The sequence below is a fragment of the Triticum dicoccoides genome, chromosome 2A, assembly GCF_002162155.2.
Source record: "Triticum dicoccoides isolate Atlit2015 ecotype Zavitan chromosome 2A, WEW_v2.0, whole genome shotgun sequence".
Lineage (NCBI taxonomy): Eukaryota > Viridiplantae > Streptophyta > Magnoliopsida > Poales > Poaceae > Triticum > Triticum dicoccoides.
In genome coordinates this window covers 757968759-757982258 of record NC_041382.1, presented here as the reverse complement: position 1 = coordinate 757982258, position 13500 = coordinate 757968759, and the positions used below count along the sequence as shown (strand labels likewise).

At 43.1% G+C, this 13500-nt stretch overlaps 1 protein-coding gene across 3 annotated transcripts; it reads left to right on the top strand.

Annotated features, from left to right (window-relative positions):
• The first annotated feature begins 231 nt into the window (after positions 1-231).
• On the top strand, positions 232-11574 carry LOC119357013. Of its 3 annotated transcripts, none has more exons than XM_037624001.1 (24): positions 232-438; positions 4424-4650; positions 4734-4839; positions 5155-5256; positions 5355-5414; positions 5530-5608; positions 5717-5867; positions 5952-6075; positions 6288-6465; positions 6616-6644; positions 6968-7116; positions 7193-7295; positions 7466-7561; positions 7647-7699; positions 7816-7939; positions 8164-8226; positions 8313-8372; positions 8485-8646; positions 9756-9826; positions 9916-10009; positions 10266-10402; positions 10499-10579; positions 10776-10881; positions 11196-11574. In XM_037624001.1, the coding sequence occupies exons 1-24, from the start codon at positions 241-243 to the stop codon at positions 11238-11240; spliced, it is 2598 nt and encodes an 865-aa protein (XP_037479898.1). In that variant the 5' UTR covers positions 232-240; the 3' UTR covers positions 11241-11574. The 3 variants fall into 3 exon arrangements, with proteins under 3 accessions (XP_037479898.1, XP_037479897.1, XP_037479899.1); XM_037624000.1 differs by having other exon boundaries at positions 5714-5867; XM_037624002.1 differs by lacking the exon at positions 232-438 and adding an exon at positions 3506-3653 and having other exon boundaries at positions 5714-5867.
• The last annotated feature ends 1926 nt before the right edge of the window (positions 11575-13500 follow it).

Below are 13500 nucleotides of genomic sequence, written 5' to 3'. Positions count from 1 at the left end.
TGGGACGTGGGTCCATCGGTGGTAAATCAACGCGCCGTCGTACCTCGTACCTATGGTAAGATTGTGCAGCATGATGCCCAACGTTAATTTGGAACGGAGGGAGTACGTACGTACGTACTACGACGGAGTTATGTCGGAGTAAAAGTTGTGACGCGCGCTAGATCAGCCACTCCCGCTCCCAGCTTAAATTGAAGGGGATGATCGATCGAGAGACACGGCAGAGCACAGAGACAGAAGAGGATGAGGGTGGCGGTGGTCGGCGGCGGGGTGAGTGGGCTGACGGCGGCGCACGAGCTGCTTGCCACGAGCCGAGGCGGCGTGCATGTGACCCTGTACGAGCAGGAGGAGAGCCTGGGAGGGCATGCCAGGGCGGTGGCCGTCGACGACGGCGCCGGTGGGTGCGTCAAGCTCGACCTCGGCTTCATGGGCTTCAACCAGGTCGGTGGTGCACGAGTTATGCATCCTGCTGTGCATTTTCCCATTCTACTCGTCCCTTAGTTTTGACCCTGGCTGAGGAGCAATGCTACGTCTACGGCTAATTTTTACTGAGTTTGTTTTTTAGGCTGATGTGTCAAGTTTTTTTTTTTCAATACACGTCTCCAATTTTCATATGCACTGCACATTTTTTGTATATGTCAGCAGCATTTTTTATACACTTTTAATAATTTTCAAACACATGACTAACATTTTTCAAATATATGCTTTTGATGTCTACTTCTTTATATACGTTGTACATTTTTGTATATACCTCTAAAACATATTTGTCTATACGTTTAACATTTTATACAAGATTAACAATTTTTTCAAATACTTGTCCTGAACTTTCTTTTGAATATGTGTTAAATATTTTTCAAATACACGTTGAAACATTTTCTTGTATGATGCGAAACATGTTTTGTAAACTGTATGAACATTTATTTACATTGGATAACATGTTTTAAAATATCATAAACATTTTGTTTGAAACACGTGAACATTTTTATAAATGTAACATACATTTTTTTGAAAGGTACATAACCTTTTTTTAATTACCCAAACATTAGGTTTACATTTTACAATATGAAAAAGTCACTTACATTTGTTTGAAATGTGTGAACATTTTGTGAAATGTCACATATGTTTTTCTGAATGATACAAACATTTCTTTGAAGTTGTGAACATTTTTTAACAGTATATAAATATGTTTTAAACACTGTGTTTTTTAAACATAAAATATTTAAGGATGTTTTAGAATATAAATAAAAGTATAAAAGAAAAGAAACAGGGGAAAAAATCAACACAAAGGAGTGATCTAAAGGAAGCGAACGAAGCGGCTACGTTTTGTGGGCCGGCCCATTTGCCACAGCGTTGTAGGCGAGTTGGAGTTGCAGCTTCAATAAGCGCTATATAGACGCGCGCCCTCCTCTCTGGCTTCTTTTGTTTTTTTAAAGAAGGCCTAAGGTCATATATTAAGTACCACAAGTCTTTACAAACACACCCTTATAAAAAATTAAATTACATCTAGTTTTTAGAGGTGTCGGAATCTTGTTCCTCTTGCATCCATCAAGGATGTGTTGTGAACAAAAGCTCCATGCCGCCTCTTGGACTATGCCTCGGGGAGCAACTTATTTAAACTCGGGAGCTTGTAGAAGCAACAATGGAAGTTGTCAATGTAGTCCTGAAGATGTCGGTGGCCATGATCCGCGTAGCAAAGCGCTACCCCATAGAAGAAGACGTCAAAAAGAGCCTGTAGATACTCCAAATACCACGAACGCCGATTGGATACAAAGGGATCTGTCGAAGACCGAAACCGTTTGGATCCAGAAAGATTCGTCGAAGACACACCTCCACACGTCCTCCATTGGAGCTAAGCGCATGATGGGACGGGGAGGACATTATTCTTAAACTAGCTAGGGCAATACCATAGTCTCGCTGCCCCGACCAATACACATAGACTCCCCGCCAAATCGATGTACCAGAATACCGTCCACAAGTAGAACCTCACTGCCGCCACTGGTACCGCGTGGGCTTTGCCCGATGGCGCACTTTGGCAACAGGAAGAGGGGAAGGAGGCAGCTGGAGACGATCTAGGTTTCTTGGCGGCGGTGGCTCTTGTGTCATGCACAGGCCATCTCCTCCTTGGCTTCTTTTATAATCTGCTTCCCAAATTATTTGGTTTCTAAGCTACCTTATCTTTGACTAATTTAGAAGACCTGCAAATATGAGAGGGGGAGGGAGGGGTGCACAAATTCAAAACTTTTTGGAACCAAAGGAGCTTTCTGTGTGCTAGAAGCGAGCAAAAATTCATGGGCAAATGACATTTAAGGAGCTCTAGGCAGACAAAAAGAATTGACTCTCAAATTATAATCTTGAAAAAGACGTTTTGTTAACCTGATATTTTTTTCTTGTCTAGAACTCTTCGACTGTCATTTCACCACAAAACTTGCACGCCCCTAGCACACTCGAGATTCTTTGATGCAAAAAAGTTTTAGATTTTTCAGAACTTGTCTGATATTTTTCATTTTTGAATTTACTCTTCATCTGATGTAGACGAGGGCTCATCTATCTATGGTTACCGGAACAACATGCCCCTTTTAAACAATATGGGCATGGAAGAATCTTTGGAAAATGTCGGTGATTTCATGCCGAAGCAGTGAAGCACCCTGGCAGACCTTCACATGAAGATTTATTCTTAAAAAAAAAGAAAAGGAGGCATGAAGTTTGTGAGCACGAGCTCACATGCACCCTTTGTTACAGTAAAATTTAAAAAACTGAAATTTGATGGCAACAAACATTAATGGGTATTCCGCATGCGTGCAAAAAATTCGTGATGAAATGACATTCGTGGAGGTCTTGGCAAAAAAATCAATGCTCCAATAAAGACTATTTTAAAAGCATTTTGGAGTGCCATTTTTTTCGGGACCTCCATGAATGTCATTCCTACACAAAAATTTGCACACATTTAAAACACACATCAATGTTTGTTTCAAAAAAATTCAGATGTTTTATCTTTTAGCATTTTATCAGATTTCATTGCAGCAAAGGTGCATGTGACCTCATGCTCACAAGAGCACTTTCGAATGGAAAGGCGTTTTTGTCTCCCTCCTTTCCACTCACTCCCCCCGTCATTTGCTCTTTCTTCTCCGACTCTGCCCGCCGGGGACGCAGCTTCAGTGCCTTAAAGACACCTGCCTTTGGATCACTGACATATGGGCCAGCCATCTGTTGAACTCACATGTATAGACATAAAGGTAGGTGCCTTGAGGCACCGAAGCATCGTCCGCCGGCCGGAGAGGCTGCGACGCCAGGCACACGGGCCGGCACAATATGACCTGTTTATCTTATTTCTGATTTGATTTTTATTTGTTAGGGCCCAATAGGCTGAATCTAGGCCCAAAACAGCGGGGCTGTGCCGGCCCATCTGGCCAGCTGTGTTCCAGGTCGAAGCAGACCACCTTTCCACCGTGTCACTCCGCCGTCTGCTCTTCCCCCGCCGCGGCGGCCAACTTATTCGACACCGCCGGCGCCTCCCGAACCATTTCGGCCACCCCGAAAGGAGCCCATGACGCCTTCGGCTCCCTCCGACGCTGGCGCCGCCGCCGGGCCTTTCCCACGGCTGCCCTGTGTCTTGGCCTGCCCTCAGCCGGCGCCGTCGCCAACACCGCTCCGGCGAGGTCCCCCCTCCCGGCACCCTCTGATTCCTTCGGTGCTATATTTTTCAACATATAGGCTTCATCTGCAACATAGCTCCCCCGCTCCCCCGTTGCTATATTTTTCAGTGCTGTTCGTGCCCACCTGTCCATTGCACGGAAGGTGCTCGGTGGATTGCTTCTAAGCGCAAAACTCATGCCAGTGTTTTCCACTACAAATGCTACCACATTTTCACGCCCAACCTTTGCATTATTATCAGCATTGTTTGGTGTCTGATTGATTTCGCATCATGCCAGCAACGCACTGTGCCGGATCTAGGTATGGAAGTAATTAGAAAATATTGGAGTTGTCACTCCCTCCGTAAAGAAATATAAGAGCGTTTAGATCACTAAACGCTCTTATATTTCTTTACAGAGGGAGTACTTGTTAGGCTCAGCAAGCTCAAATGGAGAGTTCCGCGTGTGGATCTATGTTTCTGTATTTAGCTGGTTGATTTCTTTTGCAGGCTTCGTAGCAAAAATGTCCAAATTGATACAATACTAGCTTAGGTATTATACTTGGAAAGGAGCTCCATTGACTGCCTAAGACATGTATTGTTATGTTTTTGATATAGTGCTATAATGCTTATGGTTGGAAATGCAGCTGTAGCTGTATTTTTTTTTTTATTCTGATTGATATAGGACTTCCTAACCCTGGACTGAACATGGAAGATCTTCGTAGACCTATCACCTATATCATAAGATGTTACTTTTGTTCCTCGCTAATATTTTTGTTGTCATATGCATCAATGCAGGCAACATATCCCCACATGGTGGAATGGTTAGAAGGCCTCGGGGTGGAGATGGAGAGATCAGACATGTCTTTCTCTGTGAGTACACAACCGGACGGCAGCAACAGAGGATGTGAGTGGGGCAATGGCAACGGTATCTCAAGCCTCTTGGCGCAAAAAGCCAATATATTGAAAACAAGTTTTTGGCGCATGCTCCGTGAGATATTCAAGTTCAAGAATGATGCTCTGGCGTAAGCAGTCCAGCCCCTCAGTTCTCATGTGTGTTTATATATGTGATGACGATTAACTCGCTGGTTCAAACTTTGGCTTGAAGGTACCTGGAGAACCATGAACATAACCCTGATCTGGACTGTAATGAGACAATGGGGCAGTTCATTCAGTCCCACGGATATTCCCTATTATTCCAGGAGGCTTATCTTGTACTGCTTCAAATCTACTCGCTTGCTTATGCCTTTTTAGTGTATCCGGCAATCCTTCATTTTGGCAAAATCTCACATCAGGATTTCTGTTTTTAATTTTTGAACCGTCATGTAAAACTGTGAAGAGAAACTACAATTTTCAACCAAATATGGAAAATTTAGATGAAATATTCAACTTCTAACTAAAACCTGGGCCAACTCCTTAATGTTTACTTCATTAAATTTCCCAGCAACTTCGGTGCAGTGCAGGGGGCGGTAAAGGCTGGTTATCATGCAGTTTTGAGTTGCTGACATGAAAATATATATTTGGTGCAGATTCCTGTCTGTGCAGGCATGTGGTCATCTTCATCACAAGGTGTTTTTAGCTTGTCCGCTTTCTTCGTGCTATCATTTTTTCGTAACCATGACCTTCTTCAGGTGCCTAGCTACTTTGTATACATGTTGCATTCCCATTTCATTTGCATCTTAATTCGTCTTTGTGCATTTGAAAGCTGATTAAGTCGCTGCAATCTCAGCTGTTTTGTTACCCCCAATTGCCCGCTGTCAAGGCTCGTTTGCAGTCCTTTGTAGACAAGGTAAGTATTGAGACCCATATAGGTGACAACAAGCTCGCACATGATCTCTATTTATTGCACGCTGTAGGCTTTAGCTGCGCCCTAATGCAGGGGCTGAACAATGCAACTATCGCAGGTAAAAGGAGAATTGGAGAGCATGGGCTGTCGAATAAAAACCAGCTGTCGTGTCAAATCTGTTTTAAGCCTTGATGGAGGTACATACATGCGTTGTTGTTTATTGATTGCCTGAGGTATATATATATATATATATATATTATTGGTTCACTAACTGAAACAACGCTCTATCTCGGCACTGGCAGCAGCTGGCTACAGAGTCTTGGAGAATGATGGTTCAGAGGAAACATATGACAGTGTCATCCTTGGGGTACATGCACCCAATGCTCTCAAAGTATTAGGAGCTGAAGCTACACATCACGAACTGAGAATTCTAGGTGCCTGTCAGTATATCCAAAGGTAAAGCCTGCCAGGTGTTGCTAAATGAACACATAAATAAAATTTGATCTGGTCTACTGATTGTCTGACACGTTTATGTCGCAGAGATATATACCTCCACTGCGATCAAAATCTGATGCCCCAAAATTCGTCCACATGGAGCGCCTGGAATTTCCTGGGGACAACTAGCAGAGGTTTTTCTGTTACTTACTGGCTAAACCGTATTCAGGTAAATTCTTTGGTTTCATATACAGGTAAATTCTTTGATAAAGTCATTTCTGCGTGGCAATGCAGCCATATTTTAATCATGTTAGAGCACTGTAGAGCAGCCTCGCAGAATAACAGCAAAATGGAAGCTTCAACCTCATATCTCCAGCAGTATGAATGGATTACCTAATTACTAATTGTAGTCTATTTGTTCTTTTTTTTTGGCACTTCCAGAAAATTGAATCTGCCAGCCCTTTCCTGGTGACAATCAACCCCCCTTGTGTTCCGGATCGTGTAGTGCTTAAATGGTCTACAAGCCTTCCTGTTCCATCTGTGGCTGCGGCGAAGGCTTATCTCCAGCTTGATCACATCCAGGGAAAGAGAGGAATATGGTTCTGTGGGGCATATCAAGGTAACCAGTCTCATGAATTTCATTTTGTAGATAATTTGTTCGTAATAATTTGCATGTTGTTCTAGGATGGACTTTTACTACATTAAAGTTTTGTGTGAAATGATCTAAAGAACATTAGGTCTCAAATGTCTCTTGTGCCTTGGATTGCAGGTCATGGTTTCCATGAAGATGGATTGAAGGTATTTGCATGCACAACCTCTCCATTTCCCCTTTTTGATCTGTCTAGCATAATGAACATTCTGTTACGTGCTAAAATTGGTAAGGGCCTAACAAAGCTAAACATAACTAATCCTATCACAACATAACTAACCATATCCTTGCTTACTAGTTGGCCTAAGGCCCAAGTTATTTCCAAGCTTCTCTTTTACTCATCTTTGGGGGCTTTTTCCTGTTTACCCCATCCTGACATCTATGCTTTTAGTTTCAATCAAATAAAATTTAGAATGACTATCTCATGAAATAGATATGTAAGGTCTATTTGTGTTGTGATTGATCGACGCAGGCTGGGAAAGCAGCAGCTCAAGGTTTGCTTGGAAAGAAATGTCAGCTTCTGCAGAACCCAAAGCAGATGATTCCATCATGGACCGAGGCTGGGACGCGCCTTCTAGTTGCAAGATTTTTCAACCAATTCATATCCATCGGTAACTTGATGTGAGTCCTTGTATGAGTTGATGTACTATGTGGTGTCTAATTATGAGTATTTTTTACCTTAATAGTTTTCGTGCAGATTGGTCGAAGAAGGAGGTAGTGTGTTGAACTTTGGTAAAGCTTGCGATAAATGCCGTATAAAATCTGTCATGCGAGTTCATGACCCCTTGTTCTATTGGAAGGTTATCTTCTCTTCTCTTTTTCTTCCTACACATGTATTTTTTTATTTTTTTCTGATTGGTGATATGTCCATGCATGATTCTTTATTTCTTGTATACTCCACTGCAATTGCTTTATCCAACCTTCACATTTGAACCACATATGTTTATCCTGGCTCTCTCACGGCTTTCAGGTTGCAACAGAAGGAAACCTTGGCTTGGCAGAAGCATATATTAACGGATGTTTCTCTTTTCTTGACAAGAGAGAAGGACTTTTGAATCTTTTCCTGGTAAAACTATATCATAGTTCATGAGCTTATTGGCAGAGCTATTCTTCTTCATTTCAGATCAAATCCACAATCTATTTCTGTGCAGATACTCATTCTTAACAGAGATGTGCGTAGGAGCTGCAGGAGCGCCAGAAAAGGGTTCTATACCTTCAATTGTCCACTAAATTCCAATGAATTGTTCGATAAAAATGAAGTAGTATCTATGAATCTATGTGTTTGTGACTAATCATGTATATAAAATTGTTTGGTTTCAGCGGTCGGTGGACACCCTTGCATGTAATAGCACGGTTGGCACATGCTAAATACATTTTGCGCGAAGTCTCGAGGAAGAACACTGTCACACAAACTCGTCGAAACATCTCTCAGCACTATGATCTTGTCAGTACCCATGTCTCTTCTTTTGTTATTACATTCCATCAGGGTTAAGATAACTAGCTGCATAGGTCAATTTGTAATACCAGAATTATTAAAGATCATACTGAGATTGAGATTTTTATGTTCAGTCCTTATAAAAAAGATTTACTATCATTCATTACTTGCAATACGTCTATACATAGCAAATAATACTAACTGTTTGTCTTTGTTCTCATATATGTGTGCAGAGTAACGATTTTTTCTCGCTTTTTCTGGACAAATCGATGACTTACTCTTGTGCTGTTTTCAAGGTTTGTAAATCTTGTGATTTTGTTTTGCAGCTTGTAAATTTTGTAGAGTAGCTTTATTAATTCACAGACTAAAATTAAATTGGTAGATGGAGAATGAAAGCTTAGAAGTAGCCCAGCAACGCAAGCTTAGCCTTCTAATCGACAAGGTAATACTTCCATATCTCCAGAAGTTGTGTCATTAGATTTATTACCAATTAGACAATGCTGTGAACTTGATCTGGTGTATTTCAACCTTGCAAAATACACATTCAACCAAAGGCTAAAGTCAAGAGGGGGCATCATGTTCTTGATATCGGTAGCGGCTGGGGAAGTTTAGCAATACAAGCGGTTAAGCAAACTGGCTGCAAATACACTGGAGTCACTTTGTCGGCGGAGCAGCATAAATACGCAGAGAGAAAAGTCAGAGAAGCTGGCTTAGAGGTTAGTTCTATGTTACCCCCACCTTTCCGCAATACGGCTCCACTTTAATACTTTATTAGTAATTACTGATCCACCATATGCATGTGTTCACTGAGAAAGTGTAGTGCGAGTATTTTAGCCTTTTTGTCCTCTAGACCTCCAGCCTTTCTTGTAATTGATGATATAAAGATGTGGAGAGTAAGGCTTCGATACTCCCTTTAGCAACAACTTTCCATGACCAGTTCAGCTGATAGTGCAGGGACAAACCACAATACAACAATGAGGGAGTAAGGTTTCCTTTAAACACTTGGATCAAACTGAGGGTCAATGCCTACTCCACGTGCTGCGATGGTTTAGCCTGTTGTCCCATATCCGTACATAGTTACATTCGTACACTACACACACATTTACCTTGGAAGAAGTAGCTTGGTCTTGCTTGCTGGCAGCCGTAGTCGAGGAAGAATGCCCTTGCAGCGCTTGCTTTGTGCCTCCATGCGTACCACCAAGTCGTTAAGATTTTGGGCTGCCCTTTGCGGTCCACCCCGATCCCATCCTCCACCATTGGCATGGTCCTCACGGCCTCCAAGCTTGTCACGACCACCACACTCTTCAGGACAATACCATTCATTTGCCAAAATCCCACCTCCATATCTCCCTTGACCTCTCCCCACATCATCCGCTTCGCAGCAACAGGACAATGCCATTCATTTGCCAAAATCCCCTCCATATCTCCCTTGACCTCTCCCCATATTTCTCTGAGTATTTCGATTAAACGGAGTCAGGTTTACTATTTCTTTTGTTTCCAAATATCTTTCGCAAAAGAGAAATATAATTCAAGAATGGCACATGGAAATAATAGACATGTACAGTAAAAATCATGGAAATAGGCATGCTGTCGTAAAGAACCAAGGATCCAAGCATGCTACTGTTTTGGAAGCTTTTCTCATTGTTATTTTGTTTTTGTGAGATTTTCTATCACACCTTTTTTTCTAGTTAGCTGCTATGTAATTTTAACATACTATAATTGATAGAAATGCATAGAGAATTAGTATTGTTTCACCCCCAGCTTACTTTGGGAGGGTGAAATCCTAGTTAACAATTACTATCTATTGTTATTAACTTTTATATAGGACAACATAAGTTTTATGCTGTGCGACTACCGTCAAATACCACCTTGCAAGTATGATGCAATCATAAGCTGGTAAGTATTACTACATTACAGATGTGCACCATATCTTGGACAATGCCCATACGTGTGGTTATACTTACCTATTCGTCTCTGTAAATCAGCGGTATGATCGAACATGTTGGCCATGAATACATGGACGAATTTTTTGCCTGCTGCGAGTCTTACTTGGCTGAAGATGGCATATTGGTTCTCCAGGTTAGTGCATGACAAATATCATTGTCAACAAGTGTATTTCCAAACAGCCTTACGGCCGGCTTCCACTATCACTACAAACAACAACTTAGTACTGTATATGCTTATTTGCGGTGCACAAGAACGAGTATTAGGCCTTCTTTTGGATTGTCAGGAAAAAACCCAATGAAACATACTCCTTCCTATCCAAGCAAGACCTTAGGCTTACAAGATCATGAACTAACTATCATCTGCAAATACATACATGTGCATTACTTAGTTCATCTCAGCTCCAGACGAACGGTACGAGCAATACAGAAGAAGGACAGACTTCATAAAAGAATACATATTTCCTGGCGGTTGCCTTCCTTCTTTGGGCCGTGTAGTGTCTGCCATGACCACATCATCAAGGTTCTGGTACGTTTTACATCAATTGATCGATGGTTACTTCATGGCCATGGATGGATCTCCACTGATTAAACCCTCCCTGTTCTTGTTGCGCACTGAGTGTAGCATAGAGCATGTGGAGAATATTGGGCCTCATTACTACACAACTCTGATGCACTGGAGGGACAACTTCATGACCAACAAAGAGTAAGTATCACTTGTCATTCACTATAGAAGAATACCATCCAGTTAATTAGAAATAACTTGGCGAAAACAAGACTAGCGTATATACCATATGTTCATTGTGCAAGTAAATTCGCTGTGACGATATATACACATATTCATATGTTACATTTGGTTGTTCAGTTAGTATTAATTTATTATTGCTTTCTATTTCTTGCAGTCAAGTTTTGGCCCTGGGCTTTGATGAGAAGTTCATGCGTATATGGGAGTTCTATCTCATATACTCTGCGGCTGGTTTCAAGTCACGAGCAGTTGGAGATTACCAGGTACGTACATATACATATGTATGTATACTCACTGTGTATACATTTACCAATGTTACTTCTAGACAAATGGAAGTCATATACTCCCTCTGGTCTTCAAAAGATGACATTGTGGAAATTAGCAGGGTCTCCAAAATGTAGCGACCATTAATTTTCACTGCAGTAAATCATAAAATTTAATTGTCAAATGATGAAAGTGCTGTCTTGAGAAATACCTAAACATGTGGTTTTCACATATCAAATCAGAACACTTTAATTATATCTGAATCTTCACCTTTTCCTGATGCCTGGCTGACATATATATATTTCGCATGCAGGTTGTTTTCTCTCGTCCAGGCAACCGTCGGCTAGCCCACCCTTGATGGATAAAGGCAATATGTCCTCTGTTCAGCTGTCGAACTGCTACTTCTCGATAGCTTACGACCTTCCAATAAATCAGCCCTGGAATGGTTTGTTCATACGGGCAGCCTCATCTGGTGGTTTGGTGATCTACCTTCTTGTTTTAATCATGAAATGTTTGGTTTTTCGTGGCAGTGTATTGTTATCTATCAATGAACTTGTACGATGCATGCATGTGTGTATGCAAGTGTTACATTAGACTGGTTACTAGAATTTGAGAATTGTGTGGAAGGAACTGATTTGTTGTTTTAATGTCTTGTCAGAAATAGTGGATGCCATTGTTTGTATTTTTTTGTCTATTCTGTGTTTGGCATTTTTTTTGTTGGCTGGGAAGAGCGTTGTTATACTAACCGGGTACCACATGCATATATTTTTAGACGGCTCCAAATGAGGCCGGATTTAAATTATTGAAGCCAAGATCGACCAAGAGAGCAAATGAATTGTTCACACCATACAACAACACTGTGGTCTCGGTTGCTCGTTCGAGCCTACTCTAGCTTTAAAGCCAGCTAGGGTCCTCCACAAACCCCTACCCGCACAATTCTCCTCACCCACGCATCAACCTGCCGCGATGGGCAAGAAGTCCGATGTCGAGAAGTGGCCGCCGGCGTGTGACCCTGGATCTGGGGCAGCTTTGGATCCAGTTGGCTCCGTCGCCCATGGTCTTTGGTGGCCTCGCCATCCACAGCTTCACTTCATGTCGTCATGCCGGTTCCCTTATGGCCAGACCAGGTGTCGTTCTTGGAGGAGGAGCGGATGTTGGAGGCTGCCCTCATCGCCGAGGAGGAGGATTGCCCTTATGCGCTAGAGGTTGCGCACGAGGATCCCGCCCTAGATGAGCACCCGGATTGAAATCCCAAAACACACTCCATTATGTGGGATATCCAATACAGCTACATACAGATCCCGTATGAGGAGAAACATCGCCCACACAATTCATATTCGCCACCATGTGCTCTAAATCGGACTACAACGGCTTCGACGGTAGTGCAGACGGCAACAAAGGTGTCGACATCCTCGGAGGCCATCCCTACGAGGTCACGGTGTGGCTAGTTAGGATTAGTTTAAATTTATGTCAAACTTGTTAAATTTCGCTTGTTTGGTTGTAATATATCAAATTGTGTTTACATTCCATCCATTTTGCTTTAATTTCGTCTGTGTTTGTGGGCGGTCCGTTTCAAATGACTTGGACACTTGACGATTCCAATTCACTGGTGGAAAAAACAGGCTTCCGTCCAGTCCCATAAGTCGCGAAGCTGTAGGAACCGCGACTAATGGGACCTTTAGTCGCGGTTCTGGAGGTGAACCGCGACCAAAGGCCTGGGCCCAGGGCGCTCGGTGGCCAGCTGGCGCACGTGAGGGTCTTTAGTCGCGGTTGGCCAGGACAACCGCGACTAAAGGCCTTCGGGCACCTTTAGTCACGGTTTGCCAGGCCAACCGCAACTAAAGCCCCTCCCCTATATATACCCATCCAGCAGCCAACACTTAGCCATTTGGAGCCATTCTCTTCACAAGTGGTTTGCCTGAATTTTTTGATATATTATTTGTATTTTTAACATTTTGAATTGAATTAGTTTTATTTTTCTGAATTTTTTGATATATTATTTGTATTTTTAACATTTTGAATTGAATTAGTTTTATTTTTCTTAATTTTTTGATATATTATTTGTATTTTTAGAATTTTGAATTGAATTAGTTTTATTTTTCTGAATTTTTTGCCCAACCGCGACTAAAGGTGGTTGCGCGCGGGAATGAAAAACCCGCCAAAAAAGTCCTTTAGTCGCGGGTCGCCTCCCCAACCGCGACTAAAGGTTACCCTTTAGTCGCGGGTCGCCTCCCCAACCGCGACTAAAGGTTACCCTTTAGTCGCGGGTCGCCTCCCCAACCGCGACTAAAGGCCCTTTAGTCGCGGGTCGCCTCCCCAACCGCGACTAAAGGGGGGGGGGCTATAAATACAACCGCCCGACCCGTCGCCTCCATTTCTCCGCTCGTTCTCTGCCGCGCCGAAGGCCTGCCGCCCTCGCCCTCGACGCCGCCCGCCGTCGACCTCGCCCTCGACGCCGCCCGCCGTCGCCCGCGCCCTCGACGCCGCCCGCCGTCGCCCGCCGCCCCCTCTCGCCCACGTACGGCGCCCGCCGCCCCCTTTCGCCCTAGTACGCCGCCCGCCGGCCTCCCTCGCCCACCGCGCCGCCTCGCTGCCCTCAACGCCGGCGGCCGGCCTCG